Genomic DNA, 27,732 nt, shown 5'->3' on the forward strand with positions numbered 1-27,732 from the left:
GATGCGATTGCATCGTCTAAATTTATCGAGCTCCGCATTGTTCGACGGGTAATAAATAAATCATAGATCACGAGGCGACAAAGGAAGATCTGAAATGCCTTCTAAATCGAGAACGCTAATTACAGACACGGAAAAATAGTCGCGGATGATCCACTTTCGTTGTTCGATATCGATCGGTTTATTTCCATCGATCCAAATTAACCGACAAAATAGACGGTAAATGACGCTCGTTACGGTAATCAAATCACAGCTGCAAAATGGATAATTAGAATTGAAATTCATCGTCGTCGCTCCATCCAGAGAATTCTGAACCCACAGCCGTTTCATTCAGTTCTCTCTTCTTTTTATTTTTATCCTCGAAACTTGGTCTTTATTTAGAAATGACGCGTACGAAAGGACGAAGAAAAATGTATAAAAGACGTCTGCGAAGGTGTTATATTTACATCAAGGTCCCTTTTGTCTCTTCTCGCGTGTTCAGGAAACAAATCTATCTGTTTTCTTGGGTAATCAAGTTTTTCGTCTTCGTAGCAGATACACGTTTAGGAAAATCGTCCATCTTTGCACGCGCGTCCGTTCGTTGACGTACACACGCGGGCGTAAATTCTGAAGCGTTATCGCGCCGACTTCTCGCGTGGATCTTTCGTCGAAAACGAACCGCCGGAAATCGAAGGTCTCCGTCTAAGTATAGCACTCGCGCCTCGCTAGCGTAAGTCTGCCTACTGACGTCGAAAAGTGTCAGTATACCCTGGACCAACCGATTCCAGAAGCACGCTGATCCGTCTCCGAGTATCTCGCGAGATCGCGACTCTTTTTATTCAGTTTCGTCGCGATTCTCGCTTCGATCACCTTAACTCGTCGATAGTGCATCGCGTGTGAATTCACCTTTCATTGTGCGCGTCTTTTATATTTTGGAAACAATTGTCTCTCGCGAGAGTAACTAAGTTTCGTTTACAATAGGGACGCGTTAGAAGACGATTTTTTATTTTTTTTTATTTCAACAAGAGAACAGAAGTTGGATTTGTTTTATGTCGGTGTTTTGAAGAAGAAAAGAGAGGGTTTAATATATAAGTCTCTGGGTAGGTAGAGTAAAATGAATTCTTCGCGTGTTCTGTTTTCCTGTTATCGGGAGATTCTTGCGTTCCATGGATCGCGATTTTATCACTTTCGTTGATACTGGCGCCCATGAATATCCGAGAAATTAGCTCTATTTTTATATTCCATTAGCTCCGTTTTAGATTTTCGATAGAAATCAGTTAACCCTTTTTTGGATCATAACCCACCCCCAAATCTTTAAACTAATCAAGCTTTGAATAATTATTTACAAACATACGAATGGGTATGATTGTTGCAAAATATCTATCTGCATCATGTGTTTTTTCGTTCAACTCTCCACAATAAAAGGGTTAAAAAACTATCCATCGTCGAAACAAAAAGGAAAAAATTGAATTTTCGTACGTGCACGAAAATTGTTGAAACGCAAATGGAAAAATCGCTGTTTCACAGAACGATTCTTTGTTTTTGAAAATCAAACAACATCAACGCATGAGAGAATTTCCGAAACAATTGTTTAATTCGGAATACAACGTCGAGTTTCTCGCAATCGAGCGAAAGTGTCGTGAAGATGCGCGATATAAACGGGAATTTGGACGGTGCGGACGTTGAAACGACGCCCACAATTTTCGGCGTGTTTTTCTCGCGGACAAAGGAAAAAGCTGAATCACCAGCGACGCCATTCGATTGCTTGGCGCGAAAATAATAACCCACGCCACGTGCATCTGCGTCTTTCCACGCGAAGGAATTCAGAGAACGTCGCGCTTTGTGCTGCTTGAAAAAAGCTTCGACTCGTGAAGGAAATAATTAAAAGGCGTCGAGAAGTCAAAAGCTCCAGGAAAACGATAGAAAATCGTCTCGAGAATACGTAAAGTTATCGTTGAAAATTCTTGAGAAGTATTCATTCTTTGTTCTCGGTACGCCTCGATTTTTTACCAAATTTTCCTCTGACGGAAAACAAATACGTACGAATATATCGTGTTGATTCCAAGAAATCGAAGTACCGTTTGGAAATAAATAATCAAGACATTTATTTACCGGACAGGCGAAAATTCTATTCTGTTTTCAATCTAAGGTGAAAACTGATTAAACAAGATCTTTGTCAAAATAATGAAAATCCAGGAAGATTTATTGAGTCAGGAGTCTGTGATGCACACTGGTACATTTGCATAAAAAATTTGATCAAAATCCTTTCTAATGATATAAAAAGGAAAAGATGATGACGTACAATATACACTTAAAATTAAACATAAATTTTGACAATTTTCCAAAGACCATAACGCCAAGATCAATAATTTTAAAGTGGTATTTGACAACTGGTAAAATTCTTAAACCAGAACTTTGAGTAAACTTGAGGGCACTTGAATGACTGTCAAATTTAAAGAAGAAGATTTCTGACCAACTTTTCAATGCAAATACCTTACTGTAAGATGTCAGAATTAACGTTCCTCTGGGTAGTCGGCGGTCGGGTGCAGAAAGTTGCTAATACAATAGCAGGTAGCCGCCTGTTGCACCCTAGAATTCGCTTTAAGATCAACAAGTGGTTCGTCTAACGGTAACAATGCTTTCTAATGCACCGCTCGTTTCCGGTCGAGTTCTGTTAAACGATCGGTCCTTGGCACGATCTTCGACGTCGTCCACGACTACGTACGTATCTGGGAAGTTGCGAAAGCACAGACGAATTTTGGCTCGGCTAACGTTTATACGTGTCTTGCTAACGCTTTGAAATAATCATTCGCGATACTTCGCCGCGGATATACGTGCGTGCGTGCAGCCGGATCCCGATTTTAAATTTAACCCACCCGCGTTCGCGAATGTCTTTCGAGACTCGATTAGAAATCCCGTTCGAGGCAAACGGTCGAGGGAAATCGCCGTCGAAAATGATTTTCTGGCGAACACGGTTCACGGCAGAACGATACGCCTTAACGATTAATAAAACGAACGTCTGCAGCAGAATGTAGAAGAAAACGTAGCGAGACGCGAGTAAACATGTTATTAATAGAACGTCAATGGAGGAAGATGGGAATAACCAGATATTATTAGATTCGCGTGATCGAAAAATTCGTTTGATCAGACGGAACAAAAAGCTGAAGGAAGATTGGACAGATTATTTTCCTTGGCTCGAGGTGCTATTGCGTTGGAACGAAGTGAAAATGTTCTAGTCACTTGAAAGAAGATTCATATTCAATTTATACCTTGGACGTGTTAGTTAATTCTGTTGGGAAATTGGGCGATTGGCTTTGAAAATGGGGCGCAGTAGAAATACCCGTATATAGTCAGACGTGTACTAGTAAAATGGTTTATCGAAGTCATTAGAAATTCATGTTTTATACCGATGCTTCAGTTGATTATTTTAGATTGTTAGTATCATTTTAATGTTATTCAACGCTGACTGGCGTGGCAATGAATTCACTGCCAAGTTCTCGTTAAATTGCCTGAATCGAGTCTTCAGTAGCAACGGACAAAGTTCACAGGGACATCCTCTCAGTTCACCCATCTCTCGAGCACCAACGATCATGATGCACCGGTTCTCAAAATAGAAGAGCAACGACTGCGCGAAAAGATCTTGACATTGTCTCTAATAAAAGACAATCGAGTTGAAAAGAATTCTCATTTCCCACAATACTGGACGCGTATAAAAATTCAATGTGCCTTATTAGCTTCGAAAATTCTTACCATTTCCGTGATACTTTGTGCCTCGTTAATTCAAATCGTTCTCTGCTTATGGAGAACTGTGAGGAAAGAAATTTTCCGCGATTAAGCAAGTTTTCCTTTCAATTGGAAGAGAGAAAATACGATGTCCTCGAGGAAACGCGACGCGATGAGTAACGACTTGGCACAATGAAGATCTCCAATTGCAACAGGCTACGAATTACACGTTGCAACTATTTATTAACTGTGACAACGATGACTTTACATATCCCAAAGTGGCGTAAGGTTCGAGGATATTTCACAGGAAATTGGTGAAACCAGTGACGCGTGTTAATCGAACAAATGTATCCACCTCTGGCAGTTACCATTGTTACTATCATTACCAAAAATTTTAGCCATATTTGTAAATTATGAAACTCTAACTACATGTATACGATAAAACGAAACACTCCCTCTAAATTATACATTCCCGATGACAGCACGCTTTTAAATACTAGTTCGTCGCCGTTTTCAGCCAGTACGTGAGTGACCACCGAAATAAACGTCGCGGTTCGGTCAGCGAAATGAATTCGTTCCTATCCATCCAAAATTTCATCGTTTTACTTTTCCGATAGATAACATAGAATTTTATCGTTTCAATATCGTACGTTTCCACTGATTTATACCATTCGTATTTACATTGAATTCGAACTAATAAAAATGCTAACGCGTATTCTGTGATATTTTACAGGCATGGAGCAGTTCGAGCAACTGCTGACGTGCGCGATATGCCTGGACCGATACAGGAACCCGAAGCTTTTACCATGCCAGCACAGCTTCTGCATGGAACCCTGCATGGATGGCCTCGTTGACTACGTGCGTCGCCAGGTGAAATGTCCAGAATGCCGTGCGGAGCATCGTATACCCTACCAGGTGGGCGATCAATCCCGCGAGTGTTAACGGGCGAACTTTCCGACCCGCGGAACATCGCGAATATTTCACTCGACAAAGTTTCACCCGCGTCTCCGCGAACTTCCTTCTTCGGAACGCGTTTCCGCGAACGACGAGTCGCGAACAAAGGCAATTACAAACTCGCATTAATCTTTCGAGCCCTCGAGAATCAATCCCTAGGGGCCGAGTTTACAAAGGGAAATTGTTCGTTCGACGCGTAAGCAACGGGAAAATCTAGAAAGATTCAAACGGAACGATGCAAATGAAAGAACGTACGGTTTCACTTAACCAGGTGTAATGCGTGACTTCATATTTATTCAACGAGAATCTCATGAAATTGGATGAACTTTCACGGTGACACTTTTCCAGGAACTATTTATCTTACCTCTTCAAACGTAACCCTTAATTAAAAGCAACCGCGAATGAAGAGGAATGAGAATTCTTTAAAAATCATTGAAAAACAAATGGAAGTAAACGATTCTTTCATTTGACATTCAATTTTGGATAAAAGGAAGGCTTGAACGAGTTTCGCGATCAAAGCTGGAATTTTATTTCCTTCTATTCTTGAGAGGAGAATCATGGTTATTCGTTTGCCGGTACTCGACTAGTAAATTGTACGGTGTTATCACCAGGGTGTACAGGCGTTCCCGACCAACGTGACCCTGCAACGATTCCTGGAATTGCACATCGAGATCACGGGAGAACTACCGGACCCGACCAGCGGACAAACGATGGAACGGTGCGGGGTTTGCTCGGAGAAAAGCTACTGCTCCCTCTGCGTCCACTGTGAGAAAAAGTGTTGTCCCGAATGCAAGGACGCTCACATGGACATCCTCAGGCGTGAGATTACGCGCATCAATTCCCAGGTATGATCGCATCGATGAATCCTTTATCTTTATAGATACCCGATCGCTAAAGAACTTTGCGCACCGTTTCGTATTCATAAATTAAAACGAGGATGTTATGACTTCATCCGTGTTATGAAACGGAGTGTATTTTTCGTCTGCGAGACCGGAAGAAGAAACTTTTTCCTTTTAAAGAAGAAGAAACGATTTCACGATCGAACAACCTTTATCTTCTCTGTTCGCTGAAATTAATGGCGATTTTAAAAAGCGACGAGGATTAAGGGAAGACGAATCGAGGCGAAATAATTTCGGGGTTCGGAAAAGTTGAAATTCAGTCGCCAGGAGCGACTCTGAAACTGCAGGAAATCGAGGAGAACAATGTTGTATTTACTCTTCGAAGTAATAGAACGATGTAAATTCGTGCTGTCTCCGGGAACAGTAAACCGAGAATGATTCACCTCTATTTCCGGGCTAGAATAAACCTTGGTGCAATCGCTTTTGAGACAGACCAGAGTTCGCAAACGCATCGACAGGCCATGGATATTGCGCGTCGAACGCAGACAGAGAGGAACGGATCGTACTTGAAAATCGAGATCGTTTCTGATGATCAACGTTCCCGGCGCAATTCGATTCGGAACCCCGGTTTTTCTATCGCACGGATCGCGGAAATGGCTTCATCCGTGATTTCACCCCGCCTTCCACCTGTTCTCTTTCCATCTGAATATTTCAACAATCGTAGACAGAATTGTAAAAAATATTAAAAACTCACCAGTTTCAATGGTAATACATTCTTCGCGAATTGATCAGCGACATTGCCCGGGGGGTTGTAATTGCAAACGAAGTAAATTAAACCCTCTATGTCGTTTGCGATTCCCAGACCGATCGTCCTCGCCTCCTTCCATAGCAGCTGAGTAAAATGGCGAACGTCTTCTAAACTTTGCGGTTGTTTCTCTCCGTAATTGAAGAATCTCCCCTCTCGATACCTGTAATCAATGAAATCCGATTGGGATCAATTTCCCAAGTAGATAAGAGGAAATCGAATCTAACCAAGATTCCAGAGGATCCGACGGTTTGATCTCTCTCTCGGTCTTCTTCCAGGTGCTTCTGAATACATTTTCACCGTAGTTCCCTTTCGGTCTGTACTCCAAAGCACAATTTTTTGCCAGGACATCGGCCCATTCTTGCGCGTAGTCGTTCAACTGTTGGCACAGTCATAAAAATTTCCTCGGCGTTATTTTAAATCGCGATGTTCGTCGCTTTTCCGCGGATAAAAATACGCGGACAATGTTATTTCGTGGCGGGGAAAAAAGGAAGAACGATCTCGTTCGATATTTCATAGGGAGGATGTACCGTTGGAAAAATAGGAGGAAAGCTACGTGTACCTTCCCGTCGATTTGCAGCGGGGGGGCTTCGTGCGCAGCTCGGTACTGATTATGCAACCGAAGGAAACCAGCCACAAAATTTGGTGGGAAATTTCTGCAACAAAGCGGAACATACAGTATACGCGGGAGAGAAGTTTTGACCAACTCCCTCTGCTCACTCCATGTTTCGTTTGAACGGGTCTCAGGAACGGCGGTGCAACATGTTGATCGATGCTTGGGTACAGGAAGGTGAAGTGCTTCTTATGGGAATTTATGGTGAAAAATTTATGAACGAGGCTACATGGTGCAGGTTTTATGGTTTAGGTTACGCGAACGTCCAGCGAACAGTCGCGAAACGAACTTCGAACAGTTATGTTTATAGGGGCGTGAATCACGGATTATTTATTGTTCGAGGAACAATGCGCAATCTGGTGGAAAACTTCTGATAGTATTTTTCCTGCTCTTCTGATATTGATTGATAGGAAATCACCCCAAGTATTTTCAGGTAAAATAAAAGTATCCCTTTTAGAATTTTCAGTAAATGAATTTGGGAATATTTATAGAATTTTGCTTGTGAAACGATTCAACTGAACCGGGATGAACACCCATAGAATCAGGTTAACAAAACCATACGTGTATCTACTTACGTGCTATGCGAGATCCAGAAATAACCGGGTATATTTCTTCGCTTCTAATGTATTCAAAACAAACCCTCCATTTCGCGACGCGAATTCTAAGCAAAATACGAAACCACGGGAAACCAGTGGAAACGTTTCTAAACGTATGTTTCTCTTGTCCCTTAAAAGAATCCAAAGAAAATCTTGCAAAATTTTTAAAGTTCTTTGGGAAACATTCTTATGTTCTTCTGTGTTGAAAAATGAAGGTAAAATGGGAATGTTACATGCATTTGAAACGATTTAATTATAATTTCCTTTTGCAGATACGCAGAGGGTTGCACAGGTTGCAAGACGCGTTGGCTTTGGTGGAAAAAAACACACTTGGTCTGCAAACAAACTGTGCCTCGGTCGGAGAAGAGGTGGACGAGATTTATCGGAGGCTGAGCAAGGCTTTGAAAGACCGTACGGAACATCTGCGTAACGAGGTCGATCGATACCTGGGCACCGAGCTTAGAGGCCTGATTCAGCTCAAAGAGAATCTCGAATTGGAAATCGCAAATATCCAGAGCAACTGCGATCTGGCGGAGGCTCACATCAATGAAAACGTACCATGGGACGATTCGGAGCTTCTCGATACGAAAGAGCTCTTCCTGCGTACAGTAGAATTCATCAGGTTTGTCACACATCATTTTTTCAAATTGTCGACTTACAACCCACAACTTTTAAATTTTTAAATTAATATTTCAGGACTTTGGGATAATTAATAATTTAATTTGCAATTTCTAGATAGGCTCCACGACTGTCTGCAAAGCACATCTTTCGAGTTTTCAAATCACAATTTCTCAAATCCAGTTGGAAGACTGAATTTTTCATTTTCCAATATTCTATAATCTGAAACAGAGTCACAGATATAGTATTTCTTATTCAGACCACGATTTCTTCAACCAAGTATCAGATCTGAATCTTTTATTTTCTAACATTCTATAAGTTCGTGTAGTCTGATAGCAAAGATACTCTTTCATATTTTCTTGCTCGAATCATGATTTCTTGAAAGTATTTAATCCTTTATCCCGTAGCCCCGAGCAAGGTGGCTGCTTTATGGCTCCGGTATGAAAACAAATTTCTCCGCGATATCTGTTATCTTTTGAAGCATAGTACCCTTACGGGACGCGTAGTTCATTTCGTGTGGAGATTGAGATTAAAATTTGTCGAGTCAAAGGAGCGACAGCAATGCGCTTTCGCTACTGAACTTTCATTCGAACATGTTTCACGTGGCTAACGAGATAGGAGATCGCAATTAACGTCGTCGAAATAAAAATATCTCGGGAAGGATTTGAAAATCAGCGGAAAAATTATCGTGCACTCGGCGAGGAATAACGATCTCCTTGAAACGTATAAAACACGATAAATTTTCTCGTTGGAAAGGCAATTTCCTTGGCCGAGTATGTGTACGCTTTTGTTGCTTTATCGAGCGTCTAGTTGAATGTCAAAGCAGGGTACCTCGATCTTGTAAAAATTATGATAATCTTTATTCTTTTTCGACATTCGGTCGCGAACAGATCTCAGAGTAAGTCATAGGTTTAAAAGATAACCAAAGAAGCGAACGGTTTCTCACACATCCTTGTTCCATAAATTTTCACGAAATAAAAGTATCCCCGTTACATGGGGCGTGAAACATAATTCAGGCAATGAACGATAAATCTCTCGTTTGTTACGGCAACCTGAACACGTCTTATCTTCGCAATTCATCTTTTAATTTTTTCCCCCGTTTCACTCCACATTTTTTCCCCGCTCTGCATAGGTGGCAAACGGTTCCAGCTTACCGGGTTATATCCTCCAGCGGCAATAAAAGAGTATTTATTATTTTCTGAATGAACGTAGTCGTGAAAGGAAGCACAAAGTGAAACACCGTGCGGAAAGTAACTTCCGACGTTTTAAAGAACTCAAATTAAAAATAATCGTTCGACGTACAGAGACTGTTTCCTGGAGCAATCTTTTCCATTCTCAACCGTGAAATTTACGGATTATACAGTAAATTGATAAAACTTCATAGAACGGCACTGTGTAGAGTCGTAAATCGTCTAATATACAGTTCTCCTTTTGCCCGAAGAGTCGGAGGATCTCTTTTGATCCTCGAAAGGGAAAAGTTTCCAGTGCAGTTGAAAAATAATGAAAGCTTTCTTCTCATTTAGTAAGAAATCCTCGTCGTTTGTGTAACGTCGCACTTTTTCAAATTACTTCTTCTTTCAAATTACCACCGTACCTTCCACGAGACACGAGAAGGTCTTTCAAGAGACATGAAATGTGACTCGACTCTCTATACCATTTTTATCTGATTTTTATTCATAGAACTCTGATGGTTTAATTTCCAAGCACACTCTGCACGTAGCTTTCTCTCATCCGAGCCACGTCGAAATTCTAGTTACCCTTCCGCATTGTTCGCGGCACAACAGCGTGCTAACTACGCTACATGGTTTAACAGTTCCCGTTTCCTGGCTCACACGGTTATTATTCTCGTAGGGGAAGATTATCGGAAACTACGAGGGTAGAAAAAGGGACCAACGCCTGAGATAACCTGCGAAATATTTAGGAGCTTTCCTGCTTCGCGTCGCGATAAATATAACAAAGATATGGTTCCAGGCAAGAGTAAAGCGCTTCTTGATATAAAATGTAAAGCCTTTAGAGCGACCGTTCAAAAAGGGATAACACTCTATCTGTTTAATCATTCAGAAGATAGCAACAGTCCCTCTAAATTAAAATACCTTTTCGATGAATATAAATTATTTACCCTGTCATTAATGGAGCTGTTATAAAGATTGACACCTTTCTGTTTAATTATTTACAAGATTACAACTACCCCCAAAATAAAATCAAAATATAAATGGCGTGCCGTATCGCTGTAATTAAGTATTCAACTTACTTAAAGTAATTATCAGCACTCGGTGACAAACGTGGCCGAGTGCGAAAAGAAACTTGGCTCGTTAAACGAAACTCCCGTTGAATCCAGTAAAGTGTACACGTAACTTCCTTGGATAAAGGGTAAAAATTTCGTTAAAGGGGTGTTAATTTACGATCGGATGTTGCAGGAACTTCGAGTACGAAGCAGGGGATTACAGTCGGCGAGTACGTTTCGTGATGGCTCACGATCCGAACCAGCTGGTCCTTCACGTAGCGGGATACGGCGAGCTGAATATTAAGCCAGAAACCGGAACCGGAGGACTGTTGGGTAGTTCGAGCAGTTTAGCGCCTCCCGGAGGATCTCCCGGTCTCATGAGGAGCAAAAGCGACCATCGGCTCGCTTCTCAATACCGACAGCAAGAGGAGGAACGACTCGCGAGAAACCGATACGTCCCCGAATACGAGTAATTATCTGTTTCCTTCAAGATTCCCCAGTGATTTCAAAACCTGTCTCTGTTGCTACTTTATGTAACCGTGACTGGCTTGTCGACTAAAGTTTTGATAGTATTTTGTTCGTTTTATGATTCTGACTGCGGGCCACTTGGAAAGCAACGTTGATTTGTAATAACTTATTGTGTACAAAGAGGAGTACTTTAAATAACCGTGTCTCGCGTGACCGTGCACCTTCGACCACTTCAGAAAATACCAATCTTTGAGAATTTATTTCTAAATGATAAAAACAGGGTATAATTTGCGACACCCCTTCAGGATTTATCACTTTCGGATGAAACAGTTTTTACATACTCAGTCGGACGAACATAGAGTAGCAACAGAATTTATTTCTATGAATATTCTTTGAAATCAAGAACGATTTATCACAAGAATTATTTCGTTAAAATAGAAGAAATTCGAGCTCGAGGAGCGTAGGTGGCTCGAAAGGAATCCGATTTCGAAACGTTTTCAAAAAAGAGAAATATAGTGAGGTATAGGAAGGAGGAGAGTTGAATAGAGTAGTCTCGTATCGTGAAAGAGTGTTTCTCTAAAATCAAGACAGAAGAGAAGAAAAGAGGAATTTCTGGCCCGACTGGCAAAAACGTGTTTGACCGTGGACGTAGATTACTTTGGAGTACTGCCAATCGGCATCCGTGGTGGGCATACATTTTTCAGGATGTCCCACATATCTATTCTAGCAAACGTTATAAATACACGTGGCTCCTCTGGCTGTATCTTTTTCTTGGCGTGGGCCGCGAACAACTTCCTCGAGGCCGAAATAGGCATGGTCGACTTTAATTACCGTCCGTGTTTCGTGTAATACGCTGACCGGCAACGGTTACTTTTATTAAGCCACCTCGTCAAAATGTAAATTAAAAGCTTTTGATATAATGCAACGCGGGTATAAACAGTAATTCAACTGTGGAAGGAAAATTGCAGCTCGTTTCGTGTCCTCGATACAACCGGAACCGGCAATTAAAGGGTTGCATGATCGTCTTTGCTAATTTCGGAATTTTCGCTCTGATAATCGAGGGTAATTTAAAGAACCCACGGCACGCGAATTTATCGCAGGGTCGAATGTTACTGCAACGACTGAAAATTTTATTTTACTGCTTTTTAAAGGAATCGAATTTTCTTGGATTCGGAAAAGTATAGAAATTTCGATGAGAATAGTTCTTAAAGCATGCTCAAGGAATGACAGTAATTGAAAATTCTTTTTATTGCTTGTCGACGTTCCCTCTCAAGGGAGATCGCGTTAAATGTTTCGATCGAACGAATTCCAATAGAATAGACAAGAAAAAGGATACTCTCTCGAGCGATCGGGTTAGGACCATTCCCTGTGTTCCTTCTTTCCTTCGATCCTTTCTATAAAATAGAAAGGATCTAAATAAAGAATGGGCAGATTCGTTTAAAGCACGTGCAACTGCTCGTGTCGCGAACGATGAACAAAAGCACGGAGCTACGTGGCGTAAATTTTTAAAAAACTTATTCCCCGAAAAATCCGATTCCAGCCTCGATAATAACCGGCCTTCCCTGACTCGATTTTCTCTGCAAACGCGTTTGAATAATTTAAGACACCATAAGATGAGCTCGTGTCTCGCATTTCGAACGTGGAACCGGCTGTACTTTGCAGACTTGAAGGGGATCAATTACCGTCAACTCGTGCACAAACCCCTCGCTTCAACCCCCGGTCCCTAATCTTCGCAAGTTACACGAAACCAAGCCCGTGTCTGTAAAGCGATAATTAAGCAACACTCGGATAAACCCGATGGATCTATTGCTGTGCACTGTCTCGAAAGACAGATAACCCAGTTCCAGAAAATCGCCCCGAACGAAATGTATCGTTCGCGTTTCGGCTTTGCGATAATTATTATTCTTCGATGAATATACGTTACTAATTCTTAGACAATGGGCTATCGAAATCGCGATAATTTTCTTCGCCATTTCTAATTTCTAAAATTTTTCAAATGGAAGCACGAGTTAATTATATTTCACGAGATGGGGTATACAGTTACAAAGTTGTTGGTAGTTACAAACGGATCGTATTAATGGTACGCGTCACCGGAGCTTACCAAGACGGATGATGGCTGATCACTGTGCCCGGAACATCCGCTTTATAGTCAGATTATCTCAGTTCGACTCGAGTGGACATTCCAGGGGATTGTTGGTGACAGCTTAGATTCCTATTGGAGGATCTCAATCTTCGTCCCCTGTCTTGTTCCTAACTTACGTTAACTAATCCGAGGCAACTCTAGATGATCGGATTAATGTCTCTAACTATATTCGCCTCGGGACATGTAAATATTTCTAATTATAATTAAACATCGAATGGAACTTAGATTTCGATATCGTTGATGTTGAAAAGCTTGAAATTTGTTGAATTCAGATACGATGCCCCGGATTATGAAGCACCGAGGAACAAATCGAGGTACAGGAGTCGATTCATGCGACATCGCGACGGAGACGATTCCGACGGCGACTCGAGGTCGACCGTCAGATTCACGTCGACGCCCCAGGAGTCGTCGGGGCTTCGCGAACGTGTCCTGGACACGGAAGACGCGGCACGCGGTCCTCTATCCGGGATCTTCCGTCTGACGGACTCGCCGCGTGTCATGAAGAAGCTTCAAGAGTACGAGCGAGCCGGGAAAAGGAAGAAAGAGGAACCAGCTCCTCATCCTGCTCAACAACCGCAACCGGCGAAGCCTCAGGTCAGTGAAATTTTATTCGTCCGATTTCGAGGGTGCTCGTTGTACTTCTACGAATTATTATTTTCGCTCGTTACCGTTCGTTTCGACAGACACACGGTATTTCACGAATTTCAACGCACTATTTGCAACTGCGCTTTATCGCAAATTAATTTTGACATAGTTTCGTTCAAACGGCGGTTATCGATTTCCCTCGCTCGCGAGAACATTCTCTCTGTACTTTTCCGTCGGCTTCCTGTTCGTTTCGAATAAATCCAGAATGAAATCGTTGTCTTCCTGGCGAAAATGCAGCGGGCGAAGCGATCCGTTTTCCATCCGTCGCCGATCCGTTCGCATTCTCGCCAGGATTATATATCCGTGTATCTAACTCGATGAGCAAAATTGGAACGCAGACTCGATCATTCTTGATATTCGTCAATTTCACAGGGTCGTATTTGTTTTTGACAGTGATTCCGCCGCAGAGTGATTTCAATGATTTCACACGGATTCCCTTGCAAAGGCAGGCGGAACACAGGAATGCGGATTTCGAGCGGAAGTTGAATGGCGAGCACGACACGAAAGTAGCTTCGAAATCGCACGCGGTTAGATCGCTTGGATGCGATTCACCGGGATACTGAAATATTTCGATCGTTCGGTGTGCAATTACACGTATCGATTACCCGATATGGACACGTAAAGGGGATAAATCACGAGGAAATTTTAAACAATTCGATATTTCAATTGGACACACGCAGAAGCGTCGCGACGCTGACTATGAAATGTACACTTTGGACACCGCTCATAAATATGTAAATAATTTTGAAACGAGAGTGGTTAAATCTAGCTTGTAGTTGCCCGCTGTATTTTTGTACGATATCCTATTATAATATAAATGGAATACATGAATACACGAATGTACATATATTTTTCTCATCAAGGAGCATTCATCTGTTTCTTTCTTTTTTCTTTTTTTATAATCGAGTTCATTTGCGAGCGAGCACTCTTTGTCCCACGATCGGGCGCGCTTGTTCGCTGGCAATTGCATTTTTATGCAAGCGCGAAATCAGAGCTGCATATTAATGCGGCGGACGGGCGCGTGTTGTCGCATATCGTATCACGAAACACATGCTCAGCGGGAAAAGAAAGTCGACGTGTTTGCAGCTGCCTAATCACCGACTAACGAAATTCACCTCGGACGCGTTTCATTAAAAAAAAAACACAACGAAGGAGATTGTAATCGGCACGGTCGGCCCACGATCTTGTTAAATATTTCTGTTTATCGCGTAGGTACAGGTCAGAAAAGTGCCGACTGCGATGGCGAGGCAGACCAGCGACGACGATGAGATCTCGAGGATCAAAAAGCAAAACAAAACCACCGCAGCCACACCTGCGACCGAAACGGTGGAGGAACGACCACCAGTCCAGACACCGACACCCACGCACCAATCCCCGAGGGAAACGCCAGCTGAACGAGAAACCGAAGAACCTGCGCGAAGACCAATGCCCGCGAGGTTAGTTTGAAACCGATGACGCACCCCGTGTGTCTTGAATTCGTATCACGAAAATGCAGAAAATCACTTTTGATTAATTTCGCTTTAATAAATACGGTGGGTTAGTAATTAATGGGAAAACGTAAAGTCTGATCGAATATCGATCGCAGTTAGCATTAAGTTACGAGGATCTATGTTGGTTCCAATAGTCATAAGTGTCTCCAGTAGTAGTGGAGCGTAATTAGTCAGACCGGCTGATTTATGCCTGTTCCGTAGAAGCAGATCGCCTCAATTGAACGGGCAAAGTTCTAGAGGCGTATGCAATTCGATTTCGCGATACCCTATTACGTTTCGCATGGTAAAATGATTATTTCGTGACAACGAAAACGTAACTAGGTGAACAATACCCGAATACCCTCAAGGTTGGAATTTTTTTGTCATCCCCGAAGCATACAATCGAACGCTTATTCTTTTTCTGGTCACGAAGGATGGCCGGGGCTGGCGGTATCCGTAGGATGCAAATTTTTCCGTGCCACTTGCGAAAATTCAAGTGGGTCAGCATTTTTGTTTCGTCCCTCGCCAGGTCGAACGTTCCTTTTTCGATCGCGGCGCAAACTTTTCGCGAGGGAATTTTTATAGGCTGGCTAACGCCTGGTCGGGCATTTTAACGAGCCCGAGTTCTGATACGAGAGACAAGGAGGCGAGAAAATTGCGGATACCGGTGTTAATTTCCAAATTCCATTCCGTCCGACCGCACTCTACGAGGCGGCTTGTCAGCCGAAAACCGTGCCTCGTTTTTCTTCGCGACGACGCGAGCCTAGATGAAACACCAATCTCTCCCTCGGTGTGCATTAACGAAACAGCCCTTTCATTTGCACGCTCCAGGTACGTTCGCGTAATTACGCTTCGAACCGAACGCGTTCCTCCCGCGATTTAGGAAAATGTACGTAATCGCGCGAGTAATTGGTTGCAGCGGCAAGTCGAGCACGGCGACACGCCGGGGAGTAATAATTACCAGCTCAAAGAAGTAATTAATTGAAATATCCTTACTTTCAGGAGAACTTCGACGGATACTCACGCGCCTGCGACGAGAAGCGCTTCATCAGACTCGAGCACCGGCTCCGAAAGCTCCGCAGGATCAGGAATCCGCAGCACGGGCGCGTCGTTCACTGCTGAGGAAATGAAGCAGAAGTATCTGTCGAGGGCACCCTCGTCGAATTCAACATCCGCGGCTTCCACCCCGCCAGCTGCTGCACCGGCTACCACCAAAGACTCCGGCAACGCCTCGCCTGCGACACGAGCTTTTCAGAGTCGTTTTTTAGGCACAGGTGAGATTTTCTTCTAATCTGTCGACAAAACGATGATTGCTGTAATTAAATCAAGTGGCCTATGAAAGTCGTCTTCGCGGTAATTAATAATCGATTCTCCGCGACGTATGATCGTGGTTCGAGCAAAATCGCGATATTACGGTATACTTATTCGTGTACCGAATTTTCTCCTGTTTCTTTAGGTAACCGTGCCGCTCCACCGCCACCCACGCAAGCCCCGGCAACGCGAGACGAAGCTGGTGTAAAGAAAAAGGAGGAAGAGGATGACGAGGACGAGGAAACGAGCAGCTCCTCGGAGGAAACGGAGTCCGAGACCGAGGAGGAATCGGAAAACGACGCTCATACCTCGGCTACAGCGTCCTCCGCGGCGACGCCGAGCGTCCAGGATCGTCAGAGAAGCGAATCAGCGATGGCGAGGACAGACATCGGTCCCCTGCTCGCTCGCAGCGCCGAGGCACGTCGCGGTAGCAAAGAGGATTCACCGTCCACCAGGCAAGTATCTTTTCTCTCAGGACTCCTAATCGGAGCGTTTTAATTAACAAGTAACATCGAATCGGATCGGTTTACTCGCGGTTAAATTTGCTCGTCTATAATTTGTCAAAGCTCACGAGATTCAACATCGTGGATATATTTTTAACGATGGGCAGATATTTGAGAGCGATTTTTTTTTTTCGTCCATTACGAGATGAATTTCCGACGCTCTCGCGTGCATCCTAGCCGTCTCTTTCTGTTTTAACGACGAATCCGAGGAAACGAAAATCAATACGGTGGACGAGCGGTGAACCACTGTTCGTACGTTCTGTCGTGGTAAACGGCCATCGACCACGGAATTGCCGGTCATTTTCGATCGTTAACTGCAATCTTTCGCGCGCGACATACGTGTTTCGAAAGGCGTCGATTTTCCAAGCGGGTGAAAAGAGAAACCTCTTTTGATTCTACGCCAAGTTCGCGTTTGAAAATGAAAAGAAAAATTGAATATTAGAATATCGAGGGAATCACTCGTGTCTCAGGTATTCGTCGCCGAGAGGAAGTCCCGCTCACTCGGTGACGAGCCCGACGACGACGACGGCGACGGCGACGAGCGGCGCGGCGACGTTGACGACACCGGCCGGCTACACCAGCAGGTTCGTAGCACACGTAGATCACGGTCAGACTCATCATCAGGCCAGTTCTAATTCCAGTAACACCCACGAGCGTAATCGTTTTAGGACGTTTAGTGACGGACACGATGAACCGATCGTGTCAAACGATCGTGTCGAGGATTCGGAAATCGCGGCTACGAACGCGGATTACGATATTTACGGTCCGGACGGAACGAAGGTTAAACCGCAGTCGGACAAACGTACCCACACGGACGGTAGTACGGACACCGACGACACGATCACCTCATCACCCTCCTCCTCCTCCGCGGCTAAATTCAAAAGTCTCGAAGGTAGCGGTTACGACAGTCGTGTAGAGAACCGCAGCGAGGTCAACGAAGACGCGTTAATGGAAGGTCGTTCGGGGAACGGCGTGAACTCTTCGTTATCCGCTCGGAACGATCGACGCGGATCCCTGGCACAACCCGCTGTAAGGGACGAGAGATACCCATCGGTCGTGGATAACTTTGAAAATTCAGCGAACCCTGAGGAAAACTCGCAAGAAACATCGACGGAGAGAAAATCTGGTGACGGATCAAACTCTAACAGTGACACTGAGAGCAGTTCCGAAGGTGATACCGACTCGGAGACTGACGGGGAAGAAAACGAATCCAGAGACGAGAACAGTAATATAACCAAGAAAAAGACTGAAAATCCGGAGAAGCAGAATGGTCCAGCTTCCGAGGAGAAGAATAACGATTCCGAGGAAGAATCAACCGACTCGGATACCAATGGGAGCATCGTTCCCAACGTCCCCAACTCTCGTTCCGAGAACAACAGCCTGGAACGATACGACGACAAGTCGAAGCGTCGAAGTTCCTCGATCCTCGAAGAAAGGAGCATCGAGGAATTGTTCGACGATAACGGATGGGTGATCACCGATCAAGATCTGCAGCCGGAAAATCCTCCGAGAATTTCGAAAAGTTTAAAGCCGATCGATCAAAACGACTCCTCCGCTTCGAATATCGAGTCACCGTCGACGATGGGGAACGAGCGTGAAACGGGACACGAGAGCAACGACGAAACGACGGAGGTGAACGGTAGAAGATTGAGTATGTCGGGATCTTCGGAGAATTCTTCGAGGAGTCGAGTGTACAGACAGAGCAGCATCGGTAAAAATGGATGGCTGGTGTCCGACGAGTCTGAAAACGAATCCGACCGAGCCACTTCACCGGCGGAGAACGCGGCGCGAAAAGAAACTCTGGAGAGGAAGTTGGAATCCGCGAACCCGGATAATAATCCATCGACGCCGATGTCAACCGCCAAGGAGAAACACAGGGTACGTGATAAAGATTCAAATACGATCACTGATAACCCGTGGAACATCGACGAGAACGGCTGGGTGATACTAAACAAAGTGAACGACGCTAACAAAACCGGCGCGAATGAAACCACGGACGAGACGAGCACGATTCGTTCCCAAACGACCGACCTCGTAATGAGAACTAATATTGAGAACGGTGCATTAGTCGCGAACGCTACCCAATCGAAAGAGACCGAATGTTCCAACGAGCACGAGGACACGTCTGGTGTCGATATCACAATACCGATGCAAATGGTAACCACCGTTTTCTGTGTGTCCGTACTGTGTTACAGCGTTCTAATCAATCTGTTCCTATAACTCGTATTTATACATACAACCTTGTGCCTCCTTTCACACCTGTATATTATTATACGTTCACGCCTTCTGTTCGTTTCTTACAATTTTATTATTACTTTTTTCTTCTCGTTGTTCGTCGGTGTTTGTCGTGAAAGACTGGAGACTACTCTCACGGAAACAGACGAGACTGGCTGGAACGTCAAAGATCCGACGCAGCAGTTTCTTTTCCTCCGCGTTCGTTATCTTTCGTTTGTTCATTTTATTTCTCCGCTTTCCTCGAGAGACAATCTGCGCCACTTGCATCGCGAATTGGAATTTTTATTGTGAAACTGCTGTCGTGGATCTTTCGTTCCTTTAACGTATTCTCTACCAAGATCCGTGTACCGAGTGGCAATTACTAAAACGGAGAGTATATAACCGGTAGAGCTCACTAATCCACGCAATTATTGTATGATGAATACTTGCATTTTATACATTGTGATAATCGTACGTACGATCGTAATAAGCGTATTATTTTATGTTTCCCTTTATTATTTTTTTTTGTTTCTGTTTCTACGTTGATCAACCGCGACACGTGTCCCCGCATTGCTCAAATAACGTAGCTTAACGAGAGAGGTGAGAATCATCGCTGTTAGTCGAGATATAAAAGGAAAGAACAAGTGTAGTGAGAAATGACCGTCCCTCCCGAGAGCAGCTTCAATTGATTGAAAAAGATTTTGAGAGAAAACGCTTCTGAATCGTTCCCATTTAAGGGCATGGTCGCGCGAATGGCATATCAGGCGGTACGATTCTCGTAGAGCGAAACGTGACGCGTGACAAGCCGTTCCTGCAATTAGTCCACCTTTCATATCATTAAGTTTTTTTGTACTCTTTTTTTCTCCTAGCGAATAGGCCTTGCGTCAGTTTGTTGGTGTGGTAAATAAACTGCATTTCTTTGTGATAACTCGTATTATTTATTTCCCTTTCAACTTGTCCTCAGTTCGACGATAGTAGTAGAAACCAAGCAACGAAACAGAATAATTTTATTGTCGTGTTCCGTTTGTAAATTTTTGTCTCATTCGTATCTTTTTTTTTCTCTTCTTGTATACTACTTGTAACTCGTTTCTTTTTCTCTGTAATTTTTATTTCATCCCAATTGTCTAAACGTATCATTGTTACTCGTTTGTATATAATATGTACGTTATCCCGATTCGTGAATGGAACACAGATACGTGGAACGTACGGAAAAATGCACCTTTATTTATTGCACTAACAACAGATTGAACGTTTCACTCACAATCGATCTATTAAGAGGAATCCGTGTTACTCGTTGCACGCGATCCTCGACGAGATACAGCTTTCTTTGAAACTTATAAAACCACCCCTGTGATCTCTGTTGCACCACCTCAAGATGCACGCACGCTCACAACCACGAACTTACATCGTAGTCGACGAACACGTAACGTAACGAGGAGAAGGTAAAGATTAGAGAAAGAAATTAAAATCGATCATTTTTTGAAAGTGTACCGAGCTTGAAACGAATACGGGAATCTTCCAAGCATCGCATATTGTCCAACGTACGAGAAACAATCGCTTGTATAAAATGAAGAAATTCGTATATTAATCAAGCTTTTCTTTCGTTAACAACACGAATCCTCGATTGGTCTTTCATTTCTTCGAGCTTCTCTAATGAACACTTAACGATACATTTCTAACGCGAAAAGAATACCAGGGAAATATTGCATACGGAACTAATGTGACCGCATTGTGCATGCACACGGAAAGCCGTGAGGCATCCAGTAAAAGGTTTAAATATAGTCGCGTTTGTTACTTAAAATATCCGCGGTGGCTCGGATAGTCAGTCGAGCTATATCGGTCTGTACTCTACTTGACTGGAAACGCGGATGTTATTCCGATACGTTTTACCGTGAAGGATCCATTAAACGGGGCCGGCTCGAAAATCGTTCGGAATTTCCGAGGGGAACGAGCGGGAATTTTTTTTTTTCGCGAAACCGCGAATCGCAAATTCAACGCGCTCGAACATCCATAACCGAGTCGTTCGAATGTTTTTTCAAGCTCGACCGAAGAGAACCCGGGGTAAATTCGTGCCAGACCCAAAGTATCGAAGAGATTTCAAGTTTAGGAGAAAAAAGCAGAAAAATATCGTTCGGAAACTGCTATAAAATTTTACGATCGGCGAATGCGGCAACTTCCTTGCGTATTTACTGTCGAATATTAAAAAGCGAACGTTTATCGCTGACGAAAAACATTGAACACCGGAGTGCTTTTAAAAAATGATAAGTTCCAAGAACACTTTAAACGTGGACGGGAAATGTATCGATTCGTCTTTGATGAAAATTCTTCTAGTGCTCTTCGAACGAATGATTTAATTAGAAAGTTATCGGAAATTTCTTGTTACTCGGGAATCGTTTGATTCGGTGAGAGAACGCGATCGATGACGACAGAATAAAGAGGTGGTAATTAAAAACGATAAAGATTCGCTATCGACGAAACGAAATTGCTTTCAACGATACAACCTGTCCGTTTCTCTCGAGTTCGCTGAGTTTATGGAGGTAGCGATAAAGAAGTGACGTACCAAGCGTACGGTAGAGATTGATATATAACGCAGCAGATTACACATCCATTTTCACTACTCGTGCATCGAGGATACACGGCCCTGATTGTAGATCAGATGTACATACAGAATGTTGTGATTAATTGCCATGGTACCCCGCGATACAATGATTCAACTAACGTTTAAACGTTTACGAGCAACGAAAAACAAATAGGACGTACGTATGATTATCGGTACGTAAAATGATCTGTTCGAAATCGTGGAATATTGACAGGATACATATTTGACGTAGCTTCAGAACGGAGAATTCAAGCTTCAGCTTTTGTCTGCACTTTGCTATACAGATAACAATGTAGCTTTTTCACAGCCCAATCCGACGAATTATAATACGAATCGGTCGCTTGTCAACCACGCGATCAACCATCTCCCGAATGACCCACCCTCGTGTTTCGATGGCCTACACGAGTTCTCCCAGTTAATCACCAAGCAATCCGGCTTCTCGATTAACCAGAATATCTGAACGAGACAACCTTCGTTCCGAAATGTTGCAGGTTCTTGAACAAGAGCAGGAGCCAGGCGGCCATGATGGCGAACCGGGAACGGGAACGGGAACGGGAACGGGAGAGAGAACGGGAGAGAGAACGGGAGAGAGAACGGGAAAGGGAGAGAGAACGGGAGCGAGAAAGAGAACGCGAACGAGAACGAGAGCGGGAAAGAGAAAGAGAACGGGAGAGAGAACGAGAACGAGACGCGGACACCGAGGTCGAGTCGCCTCTGTCAACGAGGTCACGGTACGCGGCGTTGAAGGAAAGAAAACAACGGCTGGCTCGGTCCAGAAGCTCGCACAACTTCGGCGGCGATGACCTCGACCTCGACGAGGAACCACCCTCCCCGACGACCCAGTCGCCGAACGCTTATTTGGCAGCCAAGTACGGAGCCGGCTCTGAACTGGCCAGAAGTCGGAGCACCCATGCTCTGAAATCGCGAGAGCCAAGCCCGGAACGCGATAGAGCAGGAACCGAGAAGGATGGAGCTGCTCTGAGCTCCTGGGCACGGTACCTGAAGAACAAGTACGGGAATCGTAGCGCCAAAGACAAGGAGCCTTCATCGTCTACCTCGACAATACCATCATCGAGGTAAGGATTCGATGGAAATTTTTCTAAACTACCTAATTAAAATATCGAACTTTCTTTCAGTAGCAGCGCGACCTCGAGAAGGTTATCGCTCGGTCTACCTTTAAGGCACACCGGTCAAACATCCTTCGAATCTTCTGACGACGATCAAAAAAACCCGTCAGGCTCCCCCACGTCCCCTACAGCAGCTCCCGTTATACCCGCGGCAGCAGGTTCCTCCACTAGGTGAGTTTCTCCCGTATCGATCAAAAATGATCCCCGATATTTGACAGAGAAAAAAAATAATTACCAAAATGTCACAGTAATGGCCGGAGGAGTCACTACTTGCTGAAGCGGCGGCAGCTGTTCAAGTTTGGGATGCGGGGGAGCGAAGCCGGATGCTTTACCTGGCCTAGAGGCCTTGCGGTTGGCCCGGACAACACCATCGTCGTGGCCGACAGCTCTAATCATCGTGTTCAAGTAACTAAAAATTGCAATATTTTAATAATAAAAATTTGCGTCTTTCACGGAGCAAGAAAGATAAAAGTTACCCTTCATTTTCAAGGATAACTTCTTTAATTATTATTTTATGAGGTTAATGATTCTTGTGTTAATAGCATCATGAATCTAGAGATCCACGGTTCAAATCCTTGGTTCCCAACATTTTTTTTTTTTTTTTAATGATAATTTGTCTCTTTTTGAATAACTTAAATTCTATAAAAATTGTCCACAAAACGAGGTGTAGGCGTGTTCAGCTCGATGAGCTCTACAAGCTAGCAAAGTTTCATTAATAAGTGACTGTAACACTTGGGTAGTTCTCCATGTTAGACTACGGCCGGAGAAATCAATTAGTTGTACCACTGACTCGACTCTCGTCTATTATTTACACGTATCGGTGGGGGAGGAAATTCATCGAATCTCACTCGTGTACATATACTAACGTAAATGTATCGCAAATAGAATCAGGTTTGAAATATTGTGCGTGAATTTTGCAGGTATTGGACTGTAACGGGAACTTCATGAAGGAGTTCGGAACATATGGAAGCGGTGAGGGTGAATTCGATTGCCTCGCCGGGGTGGCCGTGAACAGGATCGGGCAATACATCATCGCGGATCGTTACAACCACCGAATACAGGTTCTCGATCCTTCCGGTCGTTTTCTGAGAGCCTTTGGCTCCCAAGGAAGCGCAGACGGTCGATTTAATTATCCTTGGGGAATCACCACCGATGCTCTTGGATTTATTTATGTGTGCGATAAAGAGAACCATCGCGTCCAGGTACGTGTTATCGCGATACTGTTATTTATTATTATTTACGTCACGATACAATTCGCGAAGTCGTACGAACAAAGAAAAACGCTCGTACCTTCTGATGGATCTCTGCTTGTATTGCTATCTACTGTATTATGAACATACGATATTGATTATTTAGATAAGATGTTAGTTTTCAGTGTTCTCTTAACCCCCCCTACAGCCCTCAGTATATGTGTACCACAATTGTGTACAGTTGATCCTGAATAAACGTATCAACTTTTTTTCTGCAATAAACAGTTTAATTCTAAGCTGATTCTTTGTATGAACCCTTGAAACGTCTTTCCGAGAAGCGAGTTCAGCCACGAGAAAGCATACGGAGAAGTAACGTATTCGACGAAGCGTAAGTGATGTACGAAAGAAGAACGCGATTTTCATCTAGAAATAAAAATAAAGAAAACAGTTCCTTAGATTCGTTTCACCCATTTCAATGCTAAACACTTTCAACGAACCGTACGTAGATGTGTAACAATTTCCGTTCATGAATTAAACATGACACTCAGAGTATTCACAGTACTAGCACCGCTTCGATCGTTACAGATGCAAACACCTGTTCATAAGACCCGATGACACAAATGTCACGATGTATATAACAGAAGGTATTCTAACAGCGTGTCACCATCATGTTAATACGAATTTCGAGAGACATTTTAAAAAGCAACCCCTTTTTTGTAACAAAAGAAATCCCCGGATTTTCGTGTAATCTGTCTAAAAGCGTCTGTTTTCGCAGGTGTTTCAATCGGACGGTACGTTCGTGGGCAAATTCGGTTCCTGCGGAAGCGGACGCGGCCAATTGGAGCATCCTCATTACATAGCGGTGAGCAACACGAACCGCGTGATCGTGAGCGACGGCAACAACCACCGTATACAGATTTTCGACGTGAACGGTCGTGTGCTGACCTCCTTCGGATCCGAGGGTTCCGACGAGGGTCAGTTCAAGTATCCCCGGGGTGTCGCTGTCGACGACCAAGGCTACATCGTGGTCGCCGATTCCGGTAACAACAGGATACAGATATTCAGCCCAGAGGGCGCGTTCCTCAAGTGTTTCGGCGGTTGGGGTAGCGGCGACGGTGAATTCAAAGGCCTAGAGGGTGTTGCTGTCACGTCGACCGGTAATATCGTCGTCTGCGATCGCGAGAATCACCGCGTCCAAGTGTTCTGAATTCGTTTACAATCAATCTATCTATTCATCACCCTAATCTATCTTTCTCCCCTTTATTTGCGTCGACCAGGGACGTCGAGCGATCTCAAGGAGCTTTAAAATCGATACAGCATTTCTCAAGGTTCTTTCTACACAGTACGCGTAATTAGAACACGAGCAACGCTGTGGTCCGATAAAAAAAAAGGGATTTCCAAGTGGACGAATTATTATGGAAACGAGACCGACGGTCAGAATCTCGACGGTTTCGTTTGAAAGGGTTGAAACACGTCGCGTTAACCGCTTGCTTCGTTAGGATATTAACATAGCTGTGTTGTGTTGAGCTAATTTTCTCGCAGGGGAAACCCTTTGATACAGACCATGGAAGCTATTGTCTCTGAAGGGGAGGGGGATTATTCAAGCTATCGATCGTGTCTGGAACTTACCTCCCTTTTGCAATTGATCTCGATGATGTAACTCATCGAGGATTAAAGAAAAAAAAACTCTTGGACGTCGGTGTGATTCAAAGATACTGGTTTAACAGAAAAGAAAAAAAAAATATGTACATCGTTTATCTTCTCTCTCTCGTCTTACCACCCCCTCCCTTAATTCTGTCACCCTCCTCGTGCGCACATCATATCCGCGTAACGTAATTTAATTTATACTCAAAGTGACAACAATACAGTTTGTACCGTTTGTATGCTTTAAATAAATTGTTGCGGAAGAATGAAAAAAAAAAAAAAATGGAACAAAACCCTTGGTGTTTAAACACACCCCTTGTTGTTTTGCTAAAAGAAATTTGTAGAAACTGAAGGTGGGAAAAAAAAAGAAAAAGAAAAAGGAATTATCACCTTTTAGCGATCCAAATGACGACCTTGTTCTGGTAAACCATCCCCTGGAAAATTAGGACGATTCGGTGGCGTGACTTGGACGATTGCCTAGAGCTAGAATAGAGAAACAAACAAGGGGGTAAGTCAGAAGGTAAGTGAGTCAATAAATATATAATTTATTAAATGCAATGATGAAATGGTGTAACAATAGGGGGTGGGCGTATGGTGATCCTAGGATCACCATAAAGGGCGGACAAGAGGTAATACGCTGCCCCAGCCCAACGCACCCCGGATCGGAAATATAGATAAAATATTTTCGTTATTATTTACAATATTAGTTGAACGTTAGTCAATAAATAATAAACAGTGGCGTAATCCTTTATTTAATATAATTTAATAATGTAATATTACGTTTGCGATAATAAAAATATTACAAGAGATGGAGCCTTTATTACCATTATTCGTTTCCACTAAAAGTAGCACGAATCTGTTTTAATTATTGCCGCCATCGTTCGAAAATTCACGTGAAAATAGACGAAATTCCCTTTGAAAATACTTCCCTCTTCCTACGAAATTCTTTTCATTCTTTTTTAATTTAACGTCGATGCTGTTACGTCCAAAGGGAAAATTGACTTGTTTTTTTGTTTCGGTGAATGTTCGAACGCGAATAACGTCGGCTGGATGTAGATGTCGAAACAGCTGTCGAAACCATCAACCTTCCGGGATAGTCGCTCTTCGCGAAATCGAATGGGATTTAACAAATGAATTAATCGGCGTTACGTTTCCTCGATATCGTGTAGAAAAATCGCATTTAGACGACGCGAGACGTCGGGACACCACGCCATTCGGATTTATCACAACGAAAGTACGCGACATGCTTGGACGTTATTATCGAGTAATAATACAGAGCGTTTGATACCTCGATAAGACTAGAAATATGTTTATGTATCGCACGGGCCAGGCAGGCAGCAAGCAGGTACAAAGTGACCGTCGTCTTTAATCAAGGAACAGTGTGTAGAACATGAGCTAGGCACCGATATCCGATCGTTTCGACCTTTTCGACATCGTGATACAAATGTCCTACGGGATACCTCGTGATACATCAACACGATCTCGAAACACGACCGTTATCATGAGGAGAAAGCAAGACATACGTAGACAGATTATTTGGAATTTTTTTATCCGATAAAATTTTTCTATTTCTTTTCTGTTATTCGTTTATGGAATGATATTGTAAAAATTGAATTCTCTTTATACAATAGAGAGATTGTAGAGAATCGTGTTGATTTATAACGAGACATCTTACACGCGTATATATCTCGTGCGAATCATCTTGGAGACTTGGACAATTGGAAATATTCGAATCTATAGCGCGAATCAATCATTCCCAATTAGAAGAGAAGTTTTCATTGAATAGTTTCCTCTATACCTACTGATTCGTCTCTGCATCTAGAAAGTTTAGTTTGAAAAGTGGCATGACATATTTGTTTTCTCATCTGTATCGAGTTTAATTAAGTAGTAATAAAGTTATAATTAATTATTTAATTAATTAATTAAAGTGGCAGCAGTTAGGCCATGCGGCTCCTATCATCTAGTCGTCTTTGACTCTTGGCTTTCTTACGTAGATTTAAAAATTTCTTTACTTATTAAACTTTTTTTTTTTGTTGTTATATTTTGAGAATAATTTGCATTAAGTGTGACT

General features: G+C 43.2%; 3 protein-coding genes across 19 annotated transcripts in view; 1 reads left to right on the forward strand and 2 right to left on the reverse strand.

The window, feature by feature from the left end:
* LOC117603236 (5-hydroxytryptamine receptor-like) overlaps nucleotides 1-7,689 on the reverse strand; it is a 141,717-nt gene extending 134,028 nt beyond the window's left edge. For all 7 annotated transcript variants that reach the window (XM_034322183.2, XM_076688091.1, XM_076688090.1 and 4 more), the window contains exons 1-4: nucleotides 7,018-7,689; nucleotides 6,860-6,953; nucleotides 6,525-6,676; nucleotides 6,247-6,460 (exon numbers count right to left, since the gene is read on the reverse strand). In XM_034322183.2, coding sequence (XP_034178074.1) covers nucleotides 6,247-6,460; nucleotides 6,525-6,676; nucleotides 6,860-6,953; nucleotides 7,018-7,022 — 465 coding nt within the window. In that variant the 5' untranslated portion in view covers nucleotides 7,023-7,689. The remainder of the gene's footprint in view (nucleotides 1-6,246; nucleotides 6,461-6,524; nucleotides 6,677-6,859; nucleotides 6,954-7,017) is intronic.
* The window catches only part of tn (tripartite motif containing protein thin), a 43,179-nt gene extending 17,407 nt beyond the window's left edge, over nucleotides 1-25,772 (forward strand). For 3 of the 9 annotated variants that reach the window (XM_034322163.2, XM_034322164.2, XM_034322165.2), the window contains exons 3-13: nucleotides 4,433-4,614; nucleotides 5,265-5,498; nucleotides 7,779-8,128; nucleotides 10,542-10,817; nucleotides 13,232-13,553; nucleotides 14,817-15,040; nucleotides 16,076-16,347; nucleotides 16,530-16,839; nucleotides 17,358-17,471; nucleotides 17,556-19,044; nucleotides 22,192-22,642. In XM_034322163.2, coding sequence (XP_034178054.1) covers nucleotides 4,435-4,614; nucleotides 5,265-5,498; nucleotides 7,779-8,128; nucleotides 10,542-10,817; nucleotides 13,232-13,553; nucleotides 14,817-15,040; nucleotides 16,076-16,347; nucleotides 16,530-16,839; nucleotides 17,358-17,471; nucleotides 17,556-19,044; nucleotides 22,192-22,503 — 4,083 coding nt within the window. In that variant the 5' untranslated portion in view covers nucleotides 4,433-4,434 and the 3' untranslated portion in view covers nucleotides 22,504-22,642. Of the gene's footprint in view, nucleotides 1-781; nucleotides 1,077-2,848; nucleotides 4,346-4,432; nucleotides 4,615-5,264; nucleotides 5,499-7,778; nucleotides 8,129-10,541; nucleotides 10,818-13,231; nucleotides 13,554-14,816; nucleotides 15,041-16,075; nucleotides 16,348-16,529; nucleotides 16,840-17,357; nucleotides 17,472-17,555; nucleotides 19,045-22,191; nucleotides 22,777-22,836; nucleotides 22,999-23,075; nucleotides 23,233-23,747; nucleotides 24,030-24,792 lie in introns of those variants that run through there. The other 6 variants (XM_034322169.2, XM_034322170.2, XM_034322174.2 and 3 more) reach the window with 6 other exon arrangements.
* Nucleotides 16,229-27,732, reverse strand: part of Camta (Calmodulin-binding transcription activator) — a 47,925-nt gene continuing 36,421 nt past the window's right edge. For 2 of the 3 annotated variants that reach the window (XR_004581166.2, XR_004581164.2), the window contains one exon: nucleotides 26,052-26,144. Coding sequence is in view for 1 of the 3 variants with exons in the window: in XM_034322179.2 (XP_034178070.2) it covers nucleotides 16,338-16,365; nucleotides 26,052-26,144 (121 nt within the window). In the remaining 2 variants the exon portion in view is untranslated. Of the gene's footprint in view, nucleotides 16,366-26,051; nucleotides 26,145-27,732 lie in introns of those variants that run through there. The other variant, XM_034322179.2, reaches the window with a different exon arrangement.

This window comes from Osmia lignaria, chromosome 4, assembly GCF_051020975.1.
Source record: "Osmia lignaria lignaria isolate PbOS001 chromosome 4, iyOsmLign1, whole genome shotgun sequence".
Taxonomy (NCBI): Eukaryota; Metazoa; Arthropoda; class Insecta; order Hymenoptera; family Megachilidae; genus Osmia; species Osmia lignaria.